The following is a 27,434-nucleotide window of genomic DNA, read 5'->3' as shown; positions in this document are numbered from 1 at the left end:
CGTGTGCCCGTGGCCGAGCCCGTGGCCGAGGGCTGTGCCCATGGCCGAGCACCGTGGCCGAGTCCCGCGCCCGTCGCGCCCTTGCCCGCGCCGAGTGAGACACTGTTCACTCGGGCCATTTTAGGCCCGAGCCGACTTTTACCAAGCCAAACTTAAGTAAGTGACATTCTAATCCCTATTTAGTACAATGGGTATTATTAGACTTGTTTAGAGATTAATTAGAATTAATTCAATGACTAAGTTAGAAAATGAATTAGTTGGTTAGAATATGATTAGTACTTGAATTAGGTGATAAGTGGTGGATTAAATTGTGATGATTGCGTGGCAAATTGTGACGTGCTAAATATCTGTATTGTCTTGGCGTGTGTGGGAAAGTTGACGCGTGATTGTGGCCGGCTTGAATGTCGGAATCGTGAGCTTGTGAATTGGAATTGGGATGATTGTTGGTGTATGTTTGTGGCTATTGTTGGTGGGTCAATGATTGGCTTATCGTGGCATTTGTGAGTGGAATTGATAGCTGAATGTGACCGACTTGAAAGTCGAGTTGGTGGAATATTGTGGTGAGCATGCCTTGAGTTTGATTGGTATGACTTGTGAGAATGGCGAATTGTGTTGTGGTGCATGTGCATGAGAAAAGCCCGGATTGATCGGAGGGCTGCCAACCTGAGGCGTGGTTACGCGGGTGTGGCGAGAAAGGCATGACCAGACCTGAGGCGTAGGTTACGCGGGTCATTGGAAGGGGAAAAATGTCCTGAGGCGTGGTTACGCGGGACCGAGTCCCGCTTGATCTAAGGGTTGAGCCTGAGGCGCAGTAGCGCGGGCTGTGAGATTGGGCCTGAGGCGCAGTGACGCGGGCAGTGTGAAAGGACCTGGGAGGTCGTGGAAAGTTGTTCGACCACGCATGCGAATTGTGTGTGATTGAATTGATTGAACTGATTGGACTGGCTAATTGAATGTGTGATTGAATTGGTGGGATTGATTGAGTGCCAGTGTGGTTGGCGTTTGATTGATCGTGATATGTTATTGAGTTAGTATTATTGTCTTGTCGCGATTTGACTAACGTGCAGAGTTTACATGGGTTCGATGGTGAGGTAAGTATAAGGATGCGATTTTATTTTATATGTTATGGGGTAGATTGCATGTACGACTTGTCTGGGTACGCATTGGCCTACGTGGGGTTTAGGGTGTTGCTTATTGAGACTCGTTCTCACGGTTATTATATAACCATTTCAGATTCGCAACCGTGGGTGATTGGAGACACTGCAAGGATATCTCGGAGATCGAGGACGGGTCAAGTATATTGTATTTTGAGTCCCCCTTTGTAGAGGAGTTAAGTTTGTAAACCTTTGTCCCTTTTGAGGAATGTGGTTCTGTTGTTGTAGCCTAACTTAGGAATTGTCTTTTTGTAAACGTCGTATGTATCTGCCAAGTGTAAGAATTACAGTTATTGTTTTGTGCTATTGTTACCCCTTGTCATTATTAATTGTCCGGGTTGTTTCTATTTGTTTCCGCACGTGCCTAATCTCTGATGTTTGGGTTGGGTCGGCGACGTGTCTAGGACGTCGCATTCAATGATCGACCATCGCGGGATGATCGCGCGCTCGTAGGGTGCGGGGCGTGACACCTAGAAAATTAAAAATCAGCTTTAAATTACAGCATAACGAGAGGTCGACGGTGCATTTCTTTTGTCGCCAGCGACGGACCCACCCACAGCCGCAAGGTAATTTGTGGAATATCGGATGACTTGCTCATTAAGTTTTGAAAAATCAAAAAAAGCGAGTGGCAATTTGGAGGAAGAAAAGTCTATTATTGTATGGGTGGACCCTCTCGAGTCCATCCACGATGCGCCTTAATAAAATTAACACATGCATAAATACTTTTAACTCCATCACTCTCAAAGGATGTACAGAAATCATGATGTTTACATTATACGTTAGGTATCACTCTAGCTACATAGTAATATTTAGAGCTTGCTTACGGTGATTTTTACTTTTTCTTTTTTCGCACATCTTGATGGGCATCTGTTTTGACTTTTTGTTAATCTTAAACGCCGAAAATTTTCATAATAGATGAACATTGACGCGAATATTCATATAGAATTTTTTTTCGTAATCTTTCGAAATTTGAATAATGTTTTAGATTTAACAGGAAAGTACAAAAGTTACTTTTAACTTCTGATTAGTCTAGATAAACAATCAGGGTTCATATTAACATATTTGTTGATTAATATAATTTCAATTAAATATAAAGTGCATCACAAAATCAAAGAGAAAATCAATCACCTCACCGGTAAATGTTACTTTCGACAGCTTAACAAAAGACCCGATGGTGTCGGTTTTCCCAAAATCTATTGCATGGACAGATGGTTCAAATTATTAGGAAATCTCAGTACAGGATGGTTGCATAATCAGGGAGGATCGTAAACATCATCATCATATATTCTACTCTGGCTAGTAATACAATACGTGGTTCGTGTTCGGGCAAGCCATCGAAGCAAGCCACAGAACACATAACTACATCAGCCGGAAACTATCTCCGTTCAGTAATTCATCTTTGAACTCTCGATGAACATGAATGGAATTACCCGAACTATCTCCGTTCAGTAATGCAAGAGACGGTAGGTTGGGATGATATGTGCTTTACAGGGTGCACTAATACAATAATAGCCTGGCAATGTTGACCAGGCTTGTACTGTCCCTGAGGGCTCGAAACAAGGACTCCTCCATGGAATCAAGATGCTGGTTATCCATGGCAGCAATTTGAGCTCCATGCTCTGCTCCGTGTCTTGAAATTATATTCGGCAAAATACTTGTTAGACAACCCCATTTCAGAAAATTTGAAATAATAAGTATCGCCTTCGGACATTTGTGTTTGATATTTTTTGATTAACAAAATTTAAAAAAGAAAAAGAAAAGAAAAGTCCATGTACGGCATCCTAAAAGAATTTGGACAATTCCTTTTGCTAAAAAAAAAGGAATTTGGACAATTCAAGTCAACAGAGTCCATGGCTTACTTTCCTTTTTTATTTACCCTGACCGACTCCAGTAGCTAGAAGGCAATTGCCTTACGTTTTTCGCTTTCGCAATCGGCAGTTCGGGCCGGGTTTTATTTGACTGGCTCAAATTTGATACATATTTTAACACAATCTATGCAGAGTACATATTGTTTATGAACAAAGCACCATTTACAGAATCAAAAACTGACAGTGCACGTGATCGGACATGGGAGTCGTTCTTTTCCGGGAAAGGAATTCAGGACTGCATGAATTTACTCGCAGTCCCCCAACTTACCGGAGGAGGCTGGACTACAGCAGTGAAGAGATGTTGCGGTTCTCAGTCGATGCTTACCTCCGACCATCATGACCAGCTAGATTGTTGTTTGCCAATTAGTCTCCAAGCTTTGAGTGAATTACTCTCTTCCTTCGTTGCCGAAATACAACGTGCTCCGAGGCTGCGAGTTGAGCAAACACATCTGTAAGATCCATGAGAACGCCAAGAAACGTCGGGTGCGCATGCGTCCACGACGCACAACTCGCTTCCGGGAAATAGCGAAAAGAAAGAGAACATCGCGAGTGTTCTCTCTTCCTCTCTGTCTTCTTTCGCAGGACTTGCGATTCGTAGCTAATGACTGGATGCATCGTCGGAGGATTATAGCCTTACATGTGCATTCTAGGTGGGACTTTATGGTGGAACCCATATGTGCTTTATATGGTGGCAAGGTTTTAGCCTGATTTCACGGTGGGTGCTCTAATGTAATAATGGACAATTGATCGGGATTTAATTGATTCTGTTTTATTATCTTCAATTATTTATAATAAAAAAAACGAACGAAATTGGGACAAGCGTGTCGAATTCTAAGCATGACTCAAATGCAAGACCAAAAAATACAAAATATAACATGAGTTATCATGTTCAAGGATAGTAAGAATACATTTTTGGTTGGGCCAAATGTCAAATAACAAGAAAAACAAACTAAAATTTCTTAGGAGAATACAAAATAACTAAGCAAAAAAAGGGAAGCCACGCCATTGACGATTCTGTGCTTGAGGCATTTACTTTTTTCAATAGAGATTTGTTGCCAAATATTGAGGCTTCATTTATTTCGTGGAAGTCTTAAAACTTGTTACAAAAGTGTAATCAAGTTCCAACACTTGTCAAATTGGTATGATAAAGTCACTTTGTTAACTCCGTCTAACATGACTAATGAAAACTACTGACATAGCTTTTTATTTTTATTTTCTCTCTCCTACATAGCGATGATGTGGCAAAAGCACGAAGTATAAGGCTAAAACGACATCATTTTATCCAAATATGATTTTTTTAATCCAAATTTTATTTAAATTAAATTAAAATAAGCTACTAAAAAAAGGAGGGTAGAAAAACCTACCCCCACACCACCATTGCCAGTTGGGGATGGCAGGCCCTTACTTGCAATCGACGAGGGTCGTCGTCCACTAGTCGAGGCCCGGCAACTCCCAATGGGCATCGCCCCACCATTGCCAGCCTTTCCCAGCTATGGTGGGACAGTAGCGACCCTTGTTTACTTTTTCCCTTTTTTGTGTGTTTTTTTTTTAAGTTAGCTTATTTTTAATACAATTTTTAAATAATTGATTAAAAAAATCAAATTTTGACCAAAACGACCTCATTTTAGCCACGTCAGTGCTACGTAGGATAGAGAAAACAATTTTATAAAAAACCACATTAACATTTTCCGTTAGCCAAGTTGGACGGAGTTAACGGAATGACTTTATTGCATCAATTTGACAAGTTTTAGGACTCAATTGTATTTTCGTGATAAGTTTTAGGATTATCACTTCACTTATCCAAAATAGAAAACTAGTCACATGACTTGCAAGTTTACTATTAATTAATGAATTAATGTTTTACATCGAATAAAAAATGAATAGTGATGTTTGAGAAAAGAAAACATAAAAGTATAGGAAAATATACCAGGGGAAAATTAAAAAATGACCTATACCATTGCCACTATTCCATTTTGGTGTCTTACCTTATCTTGTGACAAATTGGGTCCATAAACTAATCACTGGTTATCATTTCAAGGCAAAAAATATGTAACCGTTTATGAACGGAATATACTAAGTCACTAAGCGCTAGAGATATACAAGCAACGCTAATGTGAAAATAATTATTCAAAAGAAATTACAAAATGGTTCCTATATTATTGTTGATGTTTAATTTTGGTCCTCATACTTTATTTTACCATAGATTCAGTCCTTAACCTGACTTGTGATGCCGATTTCGAATATTTTCTTCCAAATGCAGACAGAAATTGCCGAGTAAGTGTCACTACCAAATCAATATGCTAGTTCACACAACTTGAAGAAGCTATCTTTTCAAGACAATCCACATCTAGAGAAACTTGCACATGTGGTTCTAGTTAGGCTTTCCTCATATATCTTGTAATATCACTTCTGCTCGTGCACTATAGCGTATTTGTTATAACAATTGCCCATTTATTGTGGAATAATCATTTTAGGAAGTACAATTTAGCTTGGAGTTGCAATGCTTGCAAATTCTCGAAAGTAGCATTTAAGTGGTGATCAATTGCTAATTAGATAGACTTGCTGCTAGGACATCAGTTCCAAAGACACTAAAACAACCTTACCTGGTCATGGTTCCTCAAGAGTCAGCCACGTGTCAATTTTCGTTGGTTGTCTGCCCCCATGAATGTATGTATATTCAAAGATAACCAAATATAGAACAACCAAACTGTGGGGCCGGCGTTTAATTATCTTTAATTATCCTTTAACTTTTCTAATCCTGTATTTTGTTTTTATTATTTCAATTACATGAATGATTATGATATGTATACCTATAGTTAATTAGACTGTTGCATTTTGCACATGTAATTAGTATTTGGCAATAAATCTATACTGAAAAAGTATCGTTATACTATGGCGCCGTTATTTTATCTTTCATGTATTGATACTCTATTGTACCCTTGGTATATAGTAAAATAGTTGCAAATAATCATCAAATTCCTCGTTCTTCCCGAATGCGTTTTCATGATTACGAATATTATTATACATAATTTTTTATAAATGTACTTCGTGATAATTAATGAAGCAATCGAACCTTCCTTAAAATTAACTACCTGTGATTTATTTGACGTGTCAAACTACATGACAAAGTTATTTTTCTGCAACGTCCCCACTAGTTTTGCACTATTATAGCACCTTGATGCCACATTTTTATCTTTAGCTCTTAGCTCTTCCTTTTTGTTTGCATTTGGACCAAAAAAAACGTACGACGTTCTTAGAATCAGGATTGAACATTGGTCCACCGACCAATTACGCAACAAAAATAAAGTACCGAGAATCAAAAGTGAACGTGAGTATTAGTAGATGGACCATTTATGACATTTACTCTCGAATTTTAAGTTGTGATTTACGCATCAATGCCGCATGCTCATTCCAGTGTTTACTGAGCACTTTCTGTCATCATTTGGAGGAAAAACACGCAATTGGTCCTGAATACGTGACGTGGGATTAGTTTAGGGACCAAATCCCGTCGCAAAATAAAGTACAAGGATGAAAAACAATAGTGAACGTCCGAGGCAGCATCGGTAAGGAGCAACCAATTATCAACCGTTGATTCACATAAACGATGCATGTATTGACGATCGAGATATGTTGAGACACTCACGACCCGTGGATGCATCTTACGGGACGAAGATATCACGTCCAAAATAAAAATAAGAAAAGATCGAGGACGACCGATAATAAATCTTAAATGGATATATGGTCGGGCCTCGCTCAAAGCTTAAATCCCACTCTCCCCTGAACATAAAAAAGATCATCGCTGAGGACTTGGGCAACTTCCTTCCCCCTGAATCTCTTCATGCATCAAGCCCATCTCCCAGGAAATCCCTGACTCCCCAGCCCTTTTCTTGTATATAGAAATAAAAAACGAAAATAGTCATCGACAATCTGTCTATATATGTCTATACTTATCCTAAACCAAAATTACTCTACCCTCGCTTTCCTGGGATTCTCCGTTTTGACTCTTGTGTGCTTTCCTGGGGGACCACAATTGGAAAATTTTACCCAGTAACCCAATTCGTTCGGCATACTTCATTAATATTACACAGAATGGGTTGGGTTAATGTTCTTTCGCCTCGTGACCCCGATGTGACCCGACCTCGATGTGACCCTTTTTGCCTCATGAGCCCGATGTGACCCCGCAATTCCACATCGACAACGTCAAATTACCCATTAACACCCAAACCATCCTGTGTTATTTTCTCAAGTTGGTTAATGTGCATCTTTCCCGTTGTGTTTCTATTTCTCCCTGGCCGGAAGGCTATAGGTTCGGTAGCCCAGACTCCGTCAGTAAGTTGGAGGATTGCGAGTAAAATCATGATATTCTTGCCGGTTCTCATCTCTGATCATGTCCACTGCATGTATTCCACAACAGGAATGCTGTTTTATCTGGAAAAAAACCTGCACTCTACGTAAATCCGGTGAACTTTGTACCGCCCAACTTTTTTCCCATATTCTTTTTATCTTTTTGTTATTGATCCAGGGCTTTTGTTCCCGATTTTCAGACTCTCAAAATAGAGCATGTACTTAAGGGCACATTTAGCAGATGTAAAATGGCTCATTTTTTGCATTTCCTGTATTGGGCTAGTTACGTTGTACCGCCTAGATTTTGTCTTCTATTCTTTTGCTAAACGATCCAGGTTTTTGTTCTCAACGTTCATGATAACTTGATTCTCAGAAACAGAGCATGTTGGGTCATATTCATGAGGGAGCATATTCAGTGGAGTAAAATTATACTCATTGACATTTTTTGTACTGATTAGTAAAATATTCATTATATTCATTTGGTGATTGATAGTAGCAAGAATCCCTCTCAGAGTTTGAGCACCATTAAAACGGGTGAGTTTGTCTGAGGAGAGTGAAATGCCATAATAACAGTTATTTCTTTTTGAAAATCGCCAAGTCGGAAAGAATGTGAGCTCGTCTCCTAAAGTTATTTGGTGGGAAATTTTTGTACGTTGATGAAGAGACACGACTGCATATACACTCTGCTTCTTTCTTTTGTCAAGAGAAACTCATATCAAGAACAATGTATACTGAAAGTCTGGTTAGCTTTTCCTCCTAGGAGAAGATAAGACCTGCGATTAGCTTTGCTCTGTTTCTATCCTGGTAGTTTTGTGAGTCTGGGTGGTTTTGTTTTGTGAATATGTGTCGTCGGAGTGGATTGGGAAAGGTTTGTAGATCTTAAGGAGGTATCCCCTTGTCCTACGATGTTACATTTTGTCGAAAAGAGGAGTTTTCATTAGCTTAATTAGTCGTGGATCAATAGATGGGTTAGACTCCTGCAGTGCATACCTAGGTTAGACTCCTGCATGCATAGACTCATTAACTATGATTTGCACCAGAAGCTTGACATCATACCACGAATTAAATTTCCTTTTGAACTTAAATTGGTAGCTCGACATGTTTCTGCGAGTATATTAGTTAAGAGCCCTCGGAAATCGCTAGATGTTTATTGTAGACTCATATCTTGATAGCTTTTGGAAAAACTGTCATCTTGTACGATGTAGAAAGAACTCACAGCTTGAGCTTTTGTGAAAGACTATCGTCTAACAAGTAGTTTGCTGATCTTAATTCGAAGATATGGAGCAGAGCTTGTAATTCAGATTGCTGAAATATATAACAAACATCTTGATTCCATGGAGGAGACCTTACTTCAAGCCATCAGGGACATGTTTAGCTATACAGGTCCAACCAACATTACCGTTGCTCCCGTCATGCTTCTCTACACAATGGTCAAAAATGTCCGGCGGAGATTAATTTCCGAGATAGGAAGGCAAGATATTGACCCAAGACTCCGACTTGCGTACGCTCTCATCTCTGTTGCTCTCGGATGTGTCGCGTGCAGTCTGTTGATATACATTTTGCTTGGTGACATGCCTTGGCTGATTCTTGTTCCTACGTCCTGATGTTGATAATCCTATTCAAATTCGAACTTGAGGATTAATTAGAGAATGGTGACAGTTTTCGGTTTTCCTAATGTTGTTGTGTGCTCTTTGCAAAGTTGGTTTTGATGTACGTCTTGCCAATGTTGGCTCATATATGAACCTCGTGTTGTACTATTATTATCTTAAACACTTTTTACATCACAATGCAGAATATATGATGATGATGGTGATGATGATGAAGACGATGGTACTACTTAGTTAAGATCTTGATGCAATTGAATGAAATCGAGGAGACATGGATTTTTTTTCTTTGGCAAGAGAGAAACAGGGAAATTGATTCAAAGAATTCGAGAAAGAATAATATTATCCTTATTCACTAATCTTTCTATACACGAATTACGATTTTGATCTAGTTCACAAATCGATCCTCATATCCCAACATCATCAATATTCTAAACATTATCTTGATATGTACTTCAACTCACAAATGAAAACTACTCATCAATATATATGTTAACACTTATTCATTTTAATGGGATATTGGATGGAATCCCAATAGAGTGTAGATTTGGGTCAGGATACCAATTTGGGAATTTTGTGGGGCAAAAATTAATTTGGGTAAATATGTCATGGCTAAGAATTTCGAATTTTTAATTGTATCTTACTTTCTATTAGGAAGCTCTATTTTATTTTTGCGGATTACTTTTTCACTTTAAAAGTTGTATATTTTAAATTTTTGCTTGATTAATTTTATTAGGGAAAATTCCAATTAACGACCCCAAGTGGGGTCAAATTCTCAAAAAGGGGTCCAAAGTGAATATTGTGTCAAATAAAGGCCTGAAGTGCTCAATCAGTCTCAAATAAGGACTCGAAGTGCCCAAAATATCTCAAATAAGGACCTGGGTCCCCGGCCGGCCAAAATACCTGCCGGCGGCGAGAGAAGTTACTGTTCTGGCACCAGAACAGTAACTTTTAAATTTTTTTTATTATTTTCTTTCTTTTTTCCTTTTCTGTTTTTGTTCTTTTCCTTTTCCTTTTTTTTATTTTTTTATTTTCTTCCTCCGCCGGCCATAGCCGGGGCCGGCGGAGGTCGCCGGCCTCAGGCGAGGCCGCCCTCGCCGGCGTCGGGCGAGGGCCGCCCTCGCTTGGGTGGGCGAGGTCGCCCTCGCACAGGCGGGGCGAAGCCGCCTCGCCGCGCGTCGGGCGAGTCGGCCTCGCCCGATTGCGAGGCGAGGTCGAGCCTCGCCCGGTCTGGCGAGGGCTCGTCCTCGCCGGCCAGCGGCGAGGCTCGACCTAGCCGGCCTCGAGGCGAGGCCGCCCTCGCCGGCGTCAGGCGAGGCCGGCCTCGCCCGGTTGCGGGCGAGGTCGAGCCTCGCCGGTGTCGGGCGAGCCGGCCTCGCCCGGTTGCGAGTGAGGCCGCCCTCGCCGGCGTCGAGCGAGGTCGGCCTCGCCGGTTGCGGCCGAGGTCGAGCCTCGCCGATCCGCGAGGGCTCGGCCTCGCCGGCCGGGCGAGGCTCGACCTCGCCGGCCGCCGGGCGAGGCTCGACCTCGCCGCCTCGCGCTGCGGGCGAGGTCGAGCCTCGCCGGCGTCGGGCGAGGTCGAGCCTCGCCGATCCGGCGAGGCTCGACCTCGCCCGCAACCGGCAAGGCCGGCCTCGCCCGACAACGGCGAGGCTCGACCTCGCCCGCATCGGCGAGGCCGGCCTCGCCCGGCGCCGGCGAGGCTCGACCTCGCTCACCGGGCGAGGCCGGCCTCGTCCGACGCCGGCGAGGCTCGACCTCGCCTCGCAACTAGCGAGGCCGGCCTCGCCCGACGCCGGCGAGGCCGGCGAGGTCGAGCTCGCCGGCCGGCGAGGCAAGCCTCGCCCGGGCGGCGAGGCCGGCTCGCCCGCCCAGGCGAGGCGGCCCTCGCCCGACGCCGGCGAGGCGGGCCTCGCCTGAGCCGGCGACCTCCGCCGGCCCCGGCTATGGCCGGCGGAGGAAGAAAATTTAAAAAAAAAAAAAAAGGAAAAGAACAAAAACAGAAAAGGAAAAAAGAAAGAAAATAATAAAAAATTTAAAAAGTTACTGTTCCGGCGACGAAACAGTAACTTCTCTCGCCGCCAGCAGGTATTTTGGCCGACCGGGGACCCAGGTCCTTATTTGAGACATTTTGGGCACTTCAGGTCCTTATTTGAGACTGATTGAGCACTTCAGGCCTTTATTTGACACAATATTCACTTTGGACCCCTTTTTGAGAATTTGACCCCACTTGGGGTCCTTAATTGAAATTTTCCCATTTTATTATGATATTTAAGCGAAGCAAGCTTATCGGTTTCTAAATTGTGCAATGTAACTAGATAATAGTTATAAATATTTTTATTTTGGTTTTATTTCGATGTTCTATTATAATTATATCTTTTTAATTGTTCTTTAACTAATTTTATGGTAAAAGTTAGATTAAATTAATTTTAAATGAATTTAAAGCATGTTATGAGATAGTTTATATTTAAAATTGGGAGTAACTAATCCAGGATCGAGTTGCACTATTTAACTCCGATTATATTTAGTTTGATGTCGTCAATTGATCTCCAACTGCGAATGCTCTCCTGATATTTAATCACCGGGCTTAGGTGATATGGAAGCAGCCTCACCTTAAATCCTGTAATGTGGAAGATGCATAGTTTGAATTGGCTCTACATTGATTTTCTTTGGCCAACTGCTCAAAAAAGAACTTACTAGGGCTTCACAAAAAGGATAAAAATATAAGGCACATATTATTGATAAGAGTTAATATCACGAAAAATCTCAAATTTATACACCTGTGACAAATTTACTACAAACTAGTTTTTTGACCACCAAAAACCTCAAATTGGTACACTTGTGATAAATTTACCCTCCGTTAGTTTTCATTAAATTTTACCGTCAAATTGCTGAGTTTGATGATATGTAATAGTTGACGGGTGTATCAGTTTGGGGTTTTACCCCCCTTTGTTTCTCACAGGTTAACCAGTTTTGGATTTTTGTAGTATTAATCCAATTTAACGGATGGTAAATTTGTCACAGATGTACCAGTTTGGGGTCTTTGGTGGTCAAAAAATTAGTTTTGGGGTAAATTTATTACAGATGACCAGTTTTGGATTTTTGGTAGTTAAAAAATTAGTTTGTGGTAAATTTATCACATATATACCAATTTGAAATTTTTCGTGATATTAACTCTTATCAATAATATGTACCTTATATTTTCGTCCTTTTTGTGAAGCCGTACTAACTTCTTTTTTGAGCAGCTGGCCAAAGAAAATGAATGTAGAGCCAATTCAAACTATATGCATCTTCCACATTACAGGATTTAAGGTGAGGCTGCTTCCATATCACCTAAGACGGACATCCAATTTCTAGGTCTCGTTCCACTCAACCAAATGGGAATCACCCTCTTTACAGGTTCCACATGAAAACAGCCTGCAAGATGGACATCCAACTTCCATACCTTGTATGATCAACTAAAGCAGTAAGCATTAAGAGAGAACTAAGATTATGACTAATGCATGTTCATCTATCACTTCTGACATGCAACAAAAAAAAGTTACTACTTTATTCGAAAAAAGCAACATGATCACTGTGAATGCAAGTGCTTGCAAGCCAGATATACCAATGCTTCTGGTGTCAGCATATTGCCTCAATAGAAGACCAATACAATAGAATACTAAGTGTTTGAACAGCAGCTACTAGGTCGAGCTTGGCTGTAAGAGACCAAAAGCAAGCAATAAGATCCCCCATCGAACAGCTAAGGGATTAATGTAGAAACGAAATCCAAGGACTAGGTTGAGAAAACTTCTTCTATGGGTTTCATCCAGTTTCAGAGACAGAGAGAAACAATGTACTGGCATGGCATTTCCCCACGAACCAAAAGTGTTTCAAAAATGCGTTCCTGTCTTTCATGAAGAAACAGATAGCCAACAAGCGTTTCTGAGGCAACATGCTACCTTGTTCCATCCGCACTATAAGCCATCATGGTGCACCATCGACCGGGAGCATCATAGTCCACTCTAGATCCCAGGCAATCATACAGCCAAGCTTTTATCTTACCATCAATGGCAGTGGAGAAAATAAGCTGCAATAATGAAAAAGAGAGTTATATAGTCGACTCTGGGAAACTGCTATCAAAATAAATTTACCAGCTGCACATCTAATTCGGAAAAACTGGTAATACAGTCTGCTTGAAATGATAGAGTATAAGTCAAGAAAGTAGAAAGCGGCAAACTGCTCTCAAAGCAGATGAACCTGAATATTTTCCTTGTAATATGGAATACACTGGAGCTTCATCGGAGCAGGGGTGGCCTTAACGTGCTTTGTCGGCGACGGCGGGGAACAGCCGCTTGACGAACGCCAGAGCAGCAAGCAAGCGAGCTAGCGTCGGATCACGAGAGAGGGAGACCTTTGCTTCGTCGGAGCAGCGGTGGCCTTAATGTGCTTCGTTGGCGAGGGCGGAGGAACGAGAGCTTGACGAACGCCGGAGCTGAGAGCGAAGACGAGGGAGACCTTTGTTTTGTCGGAGCAGGGGGTGGCCTTAATGTGCTTCGTTGGCGACGGCGGGGGACGGCCACTTGACGAACGCCGGAGCAGCAAGGAACGGCGGACCAGCGAAATCTCAGCGCTAAAAATTCAAAATTTGTGTGCAGGGCAGAGAGAGCGGGAGACGCCTGTTTACTGGATTTAAGCCGTACTAACTTCTTGATATAGCACCCTCGGTCTCGTTCCACTCAACCAAATGGGAATCACTCTCTTTACTGGTTCCACATGAAAACAGCCTGCAAGATGGACATCCAACTTCCATACCTTGTATGATCAACTAAAGCAATAAGCATTAAGAGAGAACTAACTTCTTGATAGCACATATAATTCGGAAATTAGTTAGTACTTTGAGATTTTTCATGATATTAACCTTATTGTTAAATTTCTTAAACAAACGTGAAAAAGCTCACGCTTATATCATGAGAAAAGTAAAAAATGATGCTATTAGATCAATTATATAATGAATGGCAAAAGCTTTTATATAAAGATACAACTAATTTGATTACATACGTTATACATACATTATCTACAATAATCAAATTTTGTCGTTATTTCATGCTATCTAATGACAAATAATCGTAACTTATGCAAAAAAAGGATAATTAACGTGTTATATCATTAATCTTAGCGGCCACCTCATAAAAATCTGGAAAAATTTCAAATAATGGCATGTAGTGCCCTCATTTTCTTAAATAAGGGCCTGAAGTGGATCTTGTTTCAATTAAGGGCCTGAAGTGGCCATATCTGTTTCAAAGAAGGACTTGACCTCATCAACTTGATCAAGGGCATTTTCGTTTTTATTTTATTTTTTTTCCTTTTTTCTTTTCTTTTTTCCCATTTCTGTTTTACCAAATCTTTTTTTTCTCCGTCGCCGGCCGGCCTCTGGTGAGGGTCGCCTTGCTCACGGCTGGCGATGGCAAGGGCGGCCCTCACCAGATCGGGCGAGGGCGACCATTGTCCAGGCGAGGCCGGCCCTTGCCCGTGGCCGTCGAGGGCGGCCTCGCATTTGTGATGTTGTCATATGCATGCAGGTATTAAGAAAACATACTGGATTACTTGCAATGTTGACCCCAACATACGACAATTATCTCTGGATAGGAGAAGATACCCAAGCAATTTTGTAGCAAGGCCTCGTGATCTAAACAGATGGCTTGCAAATTTTCAGTCATCCCTTCAGGAAATTACTATCATTGCAACGGAACGCAACTCTGATCCTTCTGATGCTGCAAGTGAATTTTCAATCGTCCCTTCAGGAAACAAGTACCGAAATCCCAGGCCTAGCCTTTTGTGGATTTGGGCTTGGCTTCTATGGATCCGGGCCCAACCTCTGTGGATGCCCGCCTTTGTTAACACAAGCCCGAGCATCAAGGACCGGGCACGGCATCGGGGTCCTAGGCCCGGCCTCGATGGACCCGGGTTAGTGTCGATGGACCCAACCCTGGCCCGCTGCTAAGGACCCAAAACAGGCATTGAGGTTTCCGTGCCCAAGTCTCTAGCTTGATATTTAGTCATACTTTAGAAAATAGTTTTTTGAGTTTTTAAAGAGAAAATCATTTTCTTGAATTTAAGCATATTGACTTGGACAAAAATATTCCGTTAACTCATTTTCCTAAACAATCCAAATACCCAAAAATGTTATCTTAGAAAAAAATATTCCACGAAACAAACAGAACTTAATTCCAATAGGCATAGAAGAGAGGACGAAGATCCTTAACCTCAAACGGTGTTTTCATTGGCATCTCAATCAATTTTTAACAATGATACATGTAAACAAGGCATGTATCAGCGGTTGAGATATATTGAGACACTTATGAATTTTGAAAGCATCTCGTGGAATAAAGAATCCACGTCCAAATGTGATGTCGGCATTTCTCTCTTTTCGAAATGAGATTTAAAAAAAAAATCCACGTTCAAAAGGGCTAAAGAAACCCCGGAAGCTTGAAACCTCGGATCTTTTGATCGAACGAATGGATCAACGAAGGAATGAAACGAGAGAGAGCGAGAGAGGGGTTTTTCTTTATATGAGAATAGGCTTGAAGTTGAAGGTGGTACCACGTGTCCGAGGTTGAGTGGCATGCCAGCTTAGCAGTGCGAGAGGGGAGCTCGGAGGACGGGTGATGTAAATGCTTACGTCAGCTAACCTGGCCATTTCTCCAAGTCGGCTTAGCTTGCTGCATCATTGAGTGACTGTGATGTGGTCTAGTGCCCTGTTTTTCTCTGCTCTTCCTATATAATCCTTGTGTAAGCTCTTGCAGATGTTGCGTGCTAAGCCCCTCGTTAAAAAGATTTTACGTTGTAGATTTCGCCGCGATGAATAAATCAAATCACAATACAACGTAATGTTATTTCTACGAACATTGGCCAAATATCAGAATGATTTATATTTATTACTTTTGGATTGCTACACATTTGTATTTGAGGAGTTCCATGGGTTTCAATTTACAGCAAGCATATGTTATAGTATAAAAAGGCTTTGATTGAAAGTTTCTCCGTAATGGATTTACTAATTTTGATCCGGATCATTTACTAATTTTATTTTTATATTTAACTCTCTCTACACATTTAAATGTTTTCTTCACACACGCGCGTGTACTCTTTTTACTCGAGGGGAATAAAGCAATTTTTTTACATGGATTTAAAAACCTAAATCACAATCAGTTTCATTCATCATTTTAGTATCGTGTGATGCAATAAAATACATTGAATGCACACATGACCATCGTCGTTGTTCGGCCTTGTGACATTACGAGTGATTTATGAATGAAATTATCAGGTAATTTTGGTAAACTAGTCTCAAAAGCACAATGATAGTGATCAAAACGGAGCTTTGTTAATCTGGTTAGCTATCTTATTGGTTGGACGAGTAACGAATCAAGCTTGTACCTGTCCAGCTTGTTGTATGTGCGTAATTTAATTGAACAAATTATTAGAACTTGTGAGCTATCCAATTAGCTATTTTAGTTTGAATTTTGTTGCGTGGAGATTGCTGATTTTGTAATATAAGGAACGAGCTATAAACTATATCAAACTGACAAAGCGTGTATCCGAAACAAAAGAATAGTGAATGAGAGTATGCGATTCTTTTTTATATACTCTCATTTCCCCTGTTTCTCTCTGGCCCAAAGGAAAAATTTGCCCTGTTTCTCCAATTTCACCAATTCTTAGTTCTGTTTACTGGTAACGCAATTCCATGAGCTTTATTTTCCAATGCAACTGGATCAAATGGGAAGTAATGGACCTAAATGCACTTAGGACTTAAACTAAAACTGGCACTCTAGCAAAAGATTTAAAACTGCCTTGCCGGGAAGGGGCTGGTGGGAACTTACCGAGATATGCTTAAACTAGCTCAGAACACGCTTAACTGCAGAGGAATTTGCACCAGAAAGAATTGTAATCGTCATCATAATTTATTCTGCTATGTTGTGTAAAAGGTGTTCAAGGTAAATAATACAACATGAGGTTCATATCCGACCCAGCATTGGAAGGTTACTGAGCAAATCAAATTCATATAAAGAACACGTCACCACATCATAAAATCTGTAGACTGTCGTCCCAATTATTCCTTCAATTCGCGGTGAACACAAATGGGCCTACCAACATTAAAACACAAACAACAAAGATAGGCAAAGGCAAGTCGCCAAGCAGGACACACAATAGGAGACCGCACTCGACACATCCAAGAAAAACAGCCATCACAGCAAAAGCAAGTCGAAAACTTGGGTCAAGATCTGGCCTTCCCATCTCGAAGATTAATTTTTGCCGAATGATTTTGATCGCTTCACAGATAAGCATAATGCCTGGTGCATTGAAAATGTCGGCCGGACCTATAGAACTATGCCTGTCCCCGATGAGCTGACGCAAAGCATTGACGAGGGAATCAAGTCCTCCATTAACTTGAGCTGCATGTTCTAACACATTCCTGGGAATAAAAATCAGCGAATTACTTGTTAGTCAACCGTCTTTCGCAGATCTGGACAAAAAAAAAAACTCAGTTGTTTTAATGGTGTGCATACTTGAGAGGCACACTCACCTTCTTTCCAGCCTCGTGATTTTTAAAAAGACATGGCAGCTATTATGGATTTCACTTTCCTCGGACAAACTCAGTTGTTTTAATGGTGTGCATACTTGAGAGGGATTATTCCTGGTATGAGTCCTACTGTATTCAACTACCGAACGGATATCATGAAAATATATCTATTCGCACAAAAAAAGGGGCCGATGACTTAAAGAAACATTCTTACTTTTTGACCGATTTACACCCACTGAATATACTCAGTATGATCACGAGCCACCATGCTCTGTTCTGAGAGTCGAGTCATTATGAACAGCGAGAATAAAAACCTGGATCAATTAGCAAAATAATAGAAGACAAAATCTGGGTGGTATGACATAGCTACCCTAATCCAGGAAATGCGAGAAACAAGTTATATTGCATCCACAAGATATTCCCCGAAGTACATGCTCTGTTTTGAGTAGAGCCCATTTCTGCTCTTTGAGAGTCAAGTCATTATGAACATCTCAATCAACAAAAGCATAAAAAAGAATAGACGAAAAAATCTGGATGGTACAAATTGGTGTAATGATCTGACTCTCACAATCTAACGCGAGAAACAGGCCATTTTCCACGGGCAATCCACTGACCCAAGTTCAGAGTTCCAGAACCTGTTTTACGTAGAGTGCAGGTTTTGGCATTATTTCACTCGCAGCGGACATGATCAAAGATAGAAACAGGGCAGGATACAAAGATTTTGGCATTATTTCACTCGCAATTCTCCAACTGACATACGGAGACTGGGCTACAGTGGTCAAGATATGTTTGAAATCACCCAAGCTTACCTCCTACCACCGTGATCAGCTGGATTGTTGTTCGCCATTAACCTTCCAACTTTGCCTCGCCAATCTCTTCCTTGCTTGGCTGAAAATGAGAACAGGGTCGGGTTTGTCACCCCAAACTATGAAAGACCACATCGAGTGAGAGTTTCCAATAAATAGGGAGTATGAGGGCTGCCGGATGGCCCCACTTTCAAGCCCCAACTTGGCAGCACTTTCAACTCGGGGCTTACGTCATCCGGTCACTCATCCAAGCGCCAATCCGCCAAAAACTCGGGGCTTACGTCATTGGCGCCAAAAACTCGGGGCAATTGGCGCTTGGATGAGTGACCGGATGACGTAAGCCCCGAGTTTTTGGCGGATGACGTAAGCCCCGAGTTGAAAGTGCTGCCAATCGGGCTTGAGTTGGCGCCCCTGAGTTGAAAGTGCTGCCATCCGGCAGCCCTCATACTCCTTAGCAGCAGTCCTCATACTCCGATTGACTATTTGCTTTGTCGTCGTTCTTCCGATTGACTATTTTTAATATAAAAAGCTCACATAAACCTACGATGGAGATGGAGTAACTATTTTATGTAAGGATCATTTCTTTCGAGGAAAATTAATGATTTAAAAAATATATTTTTAAAACTGATCGTTTGTATCGTTTATAAAAATAAATGAACGAAAATATTTAGATATAAGTTGCTGTCGATAATGAAAATATTTTTCACTTATTAATTATTTAAATGATTATTTTTTGAAAAATATTTTCTAAATTACTCATTTTCCGCGAAACAAACAGAGCCTAAGTATGAAAAACCCACTCCATGGATCTCCAGCGTGTAGTTTTTCATATTTAAGCCATGGACCAAGGGAAAATTACACTTCGGATGCTACTCTATTATATAGAAGTGAGGTTGTGGAATATGAATTACGTTGTTCTGATTTTCCTGGTAAAATAAAAGAAAATCGGACTCTTAATTATTCAGAATATAATCAAATCATATCTACTGACCTCCCTCACAGTATTGTCATCGTAGGTCCGTAGTAGAGTTTAACCTTGGAGGTCCATGGTGTCAGTATTCTAATCTGGTTGCCCATGGTGTATTTTTGTCTTTTTTCCTTTTTTTGCTTAGTTATTTTCTATTCTCGTAAAAATTTTAGTTTTTTTTTTCTTGTTATTTGACCTTTGACCCCACCAAAAAAAATTATTTCTACTATCCTTGACCCATGAGAACTCATATTATGTTTTGACAAAATTCGTCACAATTTTAATTCATTTTTTATAACTCAAAATAATAAAATAGAACTGATTATATCCTAATCAATTAACGTCATTATATTAATCCACCCGCTGTTAAAACTGGCTGTCCCTACCTACAATGCACATGTAGGTTATACTTCTGCAACGATGCACATACTCATTAGCCATGATTTACCCAAGAAGCATGGTTTTATACCATGCGTCAAATTTCTCTTTGAAACTAAACTTGCAGTTCTGGTTGTGTTCATGTGAGTATATGTATGGAGATATAAGAAAAATGCACGATGTTCAATTTAGACTCGTCTCTTGATAACTTTATTTATTAGAAAAACCATTGTCTTTTATGATGCTTAAAGAGTTCAAATCCTTACATTTCATATTTCACGTGCGAGGCCCGATTTACGTACGAGGAAAGTATTAAGATGTATTTCGTGTTGGAAGTACTTGAGAAATGTGCTTGATACACGAGCAAGTAGTTTATTGATTTTAATTCCTAGGTACGAAGCAGGCTCGAAGCCCAAATTGCTTGAGTGTAACCAGCATCTTGATTCCATGGAGGAATCCTTGCTATGAGCCATCAGGTACATTTACCCATACTGGTCCAGCCAACATTGCCGAAGGACCCATCAAGCTTATGTACACTGTGGTCAAAATCGCCCTGCAAAAATTAATCTGCGAGATGGGAAGACGAGATTTGGACCTGGGGCTCGGACTTTTTGATGGGGTCGGTTCTTTTTTGAATGATGTTTAGTGAGATTTATTTAAATATATACTTATAGTTTATCACATCTCTGTAATTCAAATTTAACAAAGTTGTCTTAGTATCCTCAGTATTACCTTTTCTTCCTTTAGCTATTCTCTGGAATTGAAATAGACAACTAGTCACGTGACTTGCGATTTTACTATTAATTAGACAACTAATGTTTTATATCGGATTAAAAATGAAAAATGATCTTTGAGAAAAAGAGAACAATAATGTATTGAAAATTTACCGGGGAAATATTACTGAATGATCCCTATACTATTACCACTATTCAATTTTGGTCATCATATATTATATTGTGACTAATTGGGTCCATAAACTAATCTCCAATTATCCTTTTAGGAAAAGTTGTATATCTTTCCAGATATCGAAGGATTATGTTGCCTAAGCGTCAGAGATATACAAGCGGCATTAACGTTTAAAGACAACATAATTATTCAAAAGAAATCACAAAATGGTCCCTGTGTTATTGTCAATGCTAAATTTTGGTCCTCGTACCTTGATCTTACGATAATTTAATCCTTATCTTTTTATCCTAATTCCAAATATTTTCTTCCAAATGTAGACAGAAATTGCTAAGTAAGTGTCAAATCAATACGTTAGTTCACACATCAAAAACGATTCACGTGCAAAGAAACTTGCACGTGTGATTCTAGTTAGGCTTCCCTTCTAAAAATGTTGCTTTTGCTCACTGCCTAGCGCATTTGTTATGAATGTTGCCCATGTATTGTGGAATAACCATCTTATAAAGGACAATATAGCCTAGAATTGTAACACTTCCGTACCTTAAACGGACCATATTGGCGAAAGTAGTACTCAAGAGACAATCATTTAGAGACTTGCTGTTAGGTCATCAATTCTAAAGACATTAAAACAGCCTCATCTTGTCAAGGTTTCCAAAGAGCAAGCCACGTTGCCATTTTTCATTGGTTATCTGACCACCCCATTAATGTACATTAAAAGATGGGTTAATACTAGAAAAAACCTAAACTAATATATTTGTGATAAATATATCACAAATTAATTTTTTTACTATCAATAATTCAAAGTGGTATACCTGTGATAAATTTATTTTTCGTTAATTTTCGTTAAATTTTATTGTTAAATTGCTAAGTTGGATGACATATGACAGTCGATGAGTGTATTAGTTTAGGTTTTTATCCCTCTATTTGTTACAAGTTTACTAGTTTGTGGTTTTTCGTGGTATTAATCTAATTTAACGAAGGAAAAATTTGTCACAAGTGTACCAGCTTGGGATTTTTAGTGATCAAAAATTAATTTAGAGTAAATTTATCACAAGTGTATCAGTCTGAGATTTTTCGTAATATTAACCATTAAAAGAACACTAAACATAGCACGATCAAATTGTGGGGCCAACGTCTGTAGGGGGCGCCAGATTCGAATCTCCTGGCTCCTCCAAAATTCTTTTAATTATCTATTGACTTTTCTAATCTTGTGTTTGTTTATGTTTGTTCAATGACATGAGTAATTTGATATATAAATGTATATATCCCTAGATATAATTATACTATTACATTTTGCACATGTACTTAGTATTTGCCAATAATTCTATACTTGAAAAAGAATTCGTTATACTATGACACTGCTGATTTGTCTTTCGTTAATTGATGCTCCATTTAGCCTTTGATATATAGTAAAATAGTGGTAAAGAATCATCAAATTCCTCATTTGGCCCGACACCTCATGCTAAATGGTATTTATTTCTCTTTTTTGTTCTTCTATCGAAGTTATTTTCATTTATCAATTATAACAAAAACATGTACCTTTTTATTTATTTTTGTTGATTAATCTTTGGAGAGGAGGAAAAATCAACAAGATAAACAAAGATCTGTAGGTTGTTTTATTTTATAATTTTGGAGTTACTTTTACCTTTTATGAAAATCTAGGGTGCGCTGATGAGTGATGCTTAGTTTAGATGCTATGTTGCTTTAGGTGTTGGCTCGCTTTGCTCTATGCAATGCCCAATTGAGAAATTTGAGATATGATCCTCTAAAAATCTTACTTATTAACATTGAATTTAAATCTAACCATATTAATTTTATATTTATATCTAACTCTCTCCACACATTAATTTTTTTCCACGTGAAGGCACGTACTCTTTTCATAGTATGGAAAAAAAAAGCAACCTTTTATGCATGGATTTAAGAACCTAAATCTCAATCGGTTTGATTTGTCTGCCATTGTCGTGCGATGTGGTAATATACATAACAAGCACACATGGCTGTTGTTGTTTGGCCACGCACTAGGCATGAGTACCTTGTGACATTTCTAAGTAATGTATGAACAGAATTACCTAAGTAATTTTGGTAAACCAGTCTCAAAAGCGCGATAGTGTCAAAATCAAAATCAGAGCTTTGCTGGTTAGTTATCTTATTGAATTTGTTTTCTATTCAGCTTCCTCGGATTAGCTCCATGCTCCATTCCAATCCTAGAAAATTAAAATCAGCTATAAATTATAGCATAACGAGAGGTCGACGGTGCATTTCTTTTGTCACTAGCGACGGACCCACCCACAGCCGCAAATTAATTTGTGAAATACCGGATGACTTGCTCATTAAGTTTTGAAAAATCAAAAAAAGCGAGTGGCAATTTGGAGGAAGAAAAGTTTATTATTATATGGGTGGACCATCTCGAGTCCAACAACGATGCGCGTTAAATTTTTATTTCGCAAAAAAATTAATCTTTTTATTAACACATGCATAAATACTTTTAACTCCCATCACTCTCAAAGGATGTACAGAAATCATGATGTTTACATTATACGTTAGGTATCACTCTAGCTACATAGTAATATTTAGAGCTTGCTTACGGTGATTTTTACTTTTTCTTTTTCGCACATCTTGATGGGCATCTGTTTTGACTTTTTGTTAATCTTAAATGCCGAAAATTTTCATAATAGATGAACATTGACACAAATATTCATATATAATTTTTTTCCTAACCTTTTGAAATTTGAATAATGTTTTAGATTTAACAGGAAAGTACAAAAGCTACTTTTAACTTCTGATTAGTCTAGATAAACAACCAGGGTTCAGATTAATATATTTCTTGATTAATATAATTTCAATTAAATATAAAGTGCATCACGAAATCAAAGAGAAGATCAATCACCATTCACCGGTAAATGTTACTTTCGACAGCTTGACAAAAGACCCGATTGTGTTGGTTTTTCCGAAATCTATTACATGGATGGATGATTCAAATTATTAAGAAATCTCAGTACAAGATGGTCACATAATCAAGAAGGATAGTAAACATCGCCATCGTATATCCTACTTTGGTTGATAATACAACATGTGGCTCGTGTTCGGGCATGCAATCAAAGCAAGCCACAAAGCACATAACCACATCAGTTGGAAACTATCTCCGTTCGCTAATTCATCTTTCAACTCGCGATGAACATGAATGGAATTACCAAACATCAGGACACAGGGAAACGGTATGGTGGGACCGATATGTGCTTTACGTGGTGCACTAATACAATAATAGCCGGGCAATGTTGACCAGGCTCATATTGTCCTTGATGGCTTGAAACAAGGACTTCCTCCATGGAATAAAGAAGCTGGCTATACATTGCAGCAATTTGAGCTCCATGCTCTGCTCCTATTTCTGAAATTATATTCGGCAAGATACTTGTTAGACAACCCTGTTTCAGGAAAACTGAAACAATAAGTATCGCCTTCGGACATTTGTACTTAATATTTTTCGATTAACAAATAGATTTAAAAAAAAAAGTCCATGTACAGCATCCTAATAGAATTTGGACAATTCAAATCAGCAAAGGCCATGGCTTACTTTCCTTTTCCATTTACCTTGATCCACTCCAGGAGCTAGGCTTTCGCAATCATCGGTTATTTTGACCACTTCGGCCGGGTTTTATTTGATTGGCTCAAATTCGAAACATATTTTAATACAAAGTACATATTGTTTATTAACAAAACACCATTCAGGGAATCGAAAACAAACATTGGACATACTCGGAGATGGGAGTTGTTCTTTTTCGAGCAAGGAATTCAAAACTACGTGAATCTACTCGCAGTCCCCCAACTTATCGAAGGAGGCTGGGCTACAGCTGTGAAGAGAAGTCGTGGTTCACAGTCGATGCATACCTCCGAGCTCCGACCACCGTGACCGGCTGGTATTGCTGTTCGCCAATTAATCTCCGAGCTTTGACTGATTACTCTCTTCCTTCCTCGCTGAAATAGGCCTTGCTCCGGGGCTGCGGGTTGAGGGAGAGAGAACTCTCTCTCTGTCTTCTTTTGCAGGATTTGTGATACGTAGCTAATGACTGGATGCATCATTGGAGGACAATAACCCGTATATGCATTCTAGGGTGGGACCCATATGTGCTTTGTATGGTGGAAATGTGTTAGCCTGATTTCACGGTGGGTGCGCTAATATAATAATTGATCATTGATCGGGATACAATTGATTCTATTTTATTATTTTCAATTATAAAAAAAGAACGAACGAAATTGTGACGAGCGTGTCAAATCCTAAGCGTGATTCAAATGCAAGACCCAAAAATACAAAATACAATACGAGTTATCAAGTTCAAGGATCGTAAGTATAAATTTTTGGTGGGGTCAAGTGTCAAATAACAAGAAAAACACACTACAATTTCTTAGAAGAATACACAACAACTAAGCAAAAAAAGGGAAGCCACGCCACTGACCATACTGAGGCACTTACAGGAGTGTAATCACCTCTTGATTCAATGAAGACTCGTCTTTGTCTTATCATTTCTGAGGCTGAAATGCTACTGAGACTTTCGAATAATAAATCACAATTAACATGAATTTCTCTTAATGCATGTGATGGAGTATTTGCACCCCGTAAGACTCAATTAATTTCATGAAAGATGAATGATTTAAATATTTTTCTCAAAATGATTGTTTGTATCGCTTACAAAAAATGAATGTATAAAAAATATTTTTATCATCTATGAAAATTTTTAAATATAAATTAATATCGATAATGAAATTTTTTTATTGATTAATTATTTCAAGGAATACAAGCGATTTTTTTCTATTTCAAAATAATTTATCTTTCACGAAACAACGGAGCCTAAATCTTGGCATTTTTTGTAACTTCAAGATTTTCAAAAAGATTGGACACCAAGGGTGCGCATGGCAAAATTTCTGTGCCCGGAAACTGATTTGGCTCAGAAATGATTTTTTTTATTCTATGCCAGGGAACAATTTTTATGCATTTGAAGACGTTTGGTAATTGCCCAAAATTTCTATTCTTGGAATAAAAAAAAACAGAAATGCGTTTGGTAACTACACAAAATTTCTTTTTATTAATAATATTTCGAATTTTTTAATATTTCTTTCTTTTTTTCCTTTTTTTTTTCCTTTCTTCTCCTTCCTTTCCTTGGCCATGGCCGGCGAGGGCGTCGCGGCCATGGCCGGCGAGGGCGTCGCGGCCCTCGCCGCCGTCCTTGCCGCCAGCCTCGCCATCGCGACCCATCTCCCTCACTTGGGTCGCGATGGCGAGGTCGGCCTCGCCATGGCTGGGCGAGGCCTTGCCGTCGCTGCAGCGAGCAGCCTTCGCCCAGGCGGCGAGGGTCGCCCTTGCCGGATCTAGCGAGGGCGGCAGCAAGGGTCTAGCCTTCGCCCCCGCCGGCAAGGGGGAACCTTGCGGTTGCCGGCCACCGGCGAGGGCCGCGACGCCCTCGCCGGCCACAGGCCAATAAGAAGAAGAAGAAGAAAACCAAAAAAAAGAAGAAGGCAAAAAAAAAATTAATTCTCATTTTTGTTCCCAGAATCAAGAAGCTATTTTTTTTTGCTTCTTGATTCTGTTCCAAAACTGATTCTGGGAATAAATTTTTGCAAATTTGTGCCCGGGAACAAAAAGTTTACCAAACGCATTTCTGTTCCAAAACTGATTCTGAAAATAAAAGAACAGAAATTTTCACTATTTGACAACTTGCCAAACGGGCCCTAAATGTAATACCTTTTTTCCTCATACATGTAAGCAATTGTAGGGGTATTTAAACTTATGGAGAGTGATTACTCTTGCCATGAATTTCACCTTAACTGAGTTATCAAATTCTTATCATGAAACTTTTCCAATATGCATACAAAAAGAGGATGAAGATTCTTTATTTCAAACGGTGTTGGCATTTGCATCTTAACCAATTCTCAACTGTTGATGCATGTACGGTTAAGATACATTAAGACACTCCTGACGGGAAAATTATCCAAAAAGTCATAAACTTGTTATACTTTTGTTAATCCAGTCCTATATCTTTTAATTGTGCCAACTTTCTTTTTGGTTGAAATTCAATTTTGTCAATTGAGTCTAAATATTTTGACAATTTGCCAATTGAGTCAATCCGACCAATTTTAACCGGAAATCGCCGACATGGAGGTCGGTAGTGCCACATTGGACAGTTGGCACTGACGTGGATAATTATTTTATAAATTTAAAATAAAATTGAATTATTTATTTTTTCTTTTTCTTTCTTTCTTTTCCTTTTTTTTTTTTCTACCAAGTCCAACGAGGGTCGTCGGCCGACCCTCGTCGACCACAGGTGAGGGCTGGCGACCCTTGTCGGCCACTGGGCGAGGACTTCGTGGCCCTCGCCAGGTCTAGGAGAGGGCCGCGATCCTCGCCTACGACCCTTGTCGGCCTTGAAAGAAAAAATAAAAAAAAATTTAGAAATTTATTTTAAAAATGATTATAAAAATTGTCCACGTTGGCGCCAGTTATGCCACGTGTAGGACGACCGACATCCACGTCGAGGATTTTCGGCTAAAATTGATCGAATGGACTCAATTAGCAAAACGTGAAAATGTTTCGAACTAAATTTGCACAATTGGCACAGATGTAATAGATTTAGGACTTTTTGGATAATTTTCCCCACTCTCGACATGTTAGAGTATTGTGTGAGATAAAGAATTCACGCACAAAAAAAAAAATGTTGACGAGGACCAACAATAAATCTTACTGTTCGATGGATTTTCCCCATTCTTGGGGGTACAGAATGAACAAGACAAGATCAAAGTAGATGGAATTTCTTGTGATTGCCTTTGGCTTCTGACGGTCCCCCTATGACTCTTCACCTCGTGG

General features: G+C 39.7%; 2 protein-coding genes, 1 long non-coding RNA gene and 1 pseudogene across 3 annotated transcripts in view; 1 reads left to right on the top strand and 3 right to left on the bottom strand.

The window, feature by feature from the left end:
- Positions 1–3,636, bottom strand: part of LOC115664753 (uncharacterized) — a 75,851-nt gene extending 72,215 nt beyond the window's left edge. The window contains exon 1 of the transcript XR_008816731.1: positions 3,348–3,636. The gene's annotated coding sequence lies outside the window, so the exon portion shown is untranslated. The remainder of the gene's footprint in view (positions 1–3,347) is intronic.
- LOC115664620 (uncharacterized) overlaps positions 1–27,434 on the top strand; it is a 103,389-nt pseudogene that overhangs the window by 32,439 nt on the left and 43,516 nt on the right.
- On the bottom strand, positions 12,324–13,608 carry LOC115694561 (protein TOPLESS-RELATED PROTEIN 2-like). Its single transcript, XM_030621660.2, has 3 exons — positions 13,210–13,608; positions 12,912–13,039; positions 12,324–12,387 (listed from the first exon to the last, which is right to left on the bottom strand). The coding sequence occupies exons 1-3, from the start codon at positions 13,249–13,251 to the stop codon at positions 12,324–12,326; spliced, it is 234 nt and encodes a 77-aa protein (XP_030477520.1). The 5' UTR covers positions 13,252–13,608.
- LOC130138329 (uncharacterized) lies at positions 23,419–24,633 on the bottom strand. The gene is made up of 2 exons (XR_008816732.1): positions 24,467–24,633; positions 23,419–23,966 (listed from the first exon to the last, which is right to left on the bottom strand). It is a non-coding gene; the product is annotated as an uncharacterized LOC130138329 (long non-coding RNA).

The sequence above is a fragment of the Syzygium oleosum genome, unplaced genomic scaffold, assembly GCF_021117445.2.
Source record: "Syzygium oleosum isolate NSW1041296 unplaced genomic scaffold, Sole_v2.1 Sole_v2.06, whole genome shotgun sequence".
In the NCBI taxonomy this organism is placed as follows: Eukaryota; Viridiplantae; Streptophyta; class Magnoliopsida; order Myrtales; family Myrtaceae; genus Syzygium; species Syzygium oleosum.
Note: the sequence above shows the minus strand (reverse complement) of the source record. Positions and strands in the feature narration are given on the sequence as shown.

What these genes read in the sequence shown, in the direction of transcription:
- LOC115694561 (XM_030621660.2), bottom strand. Translation starts at nt 13,251, where the DNA reads ATGAAGCTCCAGTGTATTCCATATTACAAGGAAAATATTCAG. An exon ending in ATTACAAGGAAAATATTCAG is followed by an intron (nt 13,040 to 13,209) that starts GTTCATCTGCTT and finishes TCATTATTGCAG; the next exon opens with CTTATTTTCTCCACTGCCAT. An exon ending in TATAGTGCGGATGGAACAAG is followed by an intron (nt 12,388 to 12,911) that starts GTAGCATGTTGC and finishes TCCATCTTGCAG; the next exon opens with GCTGTTTTCATGTGGAACCT.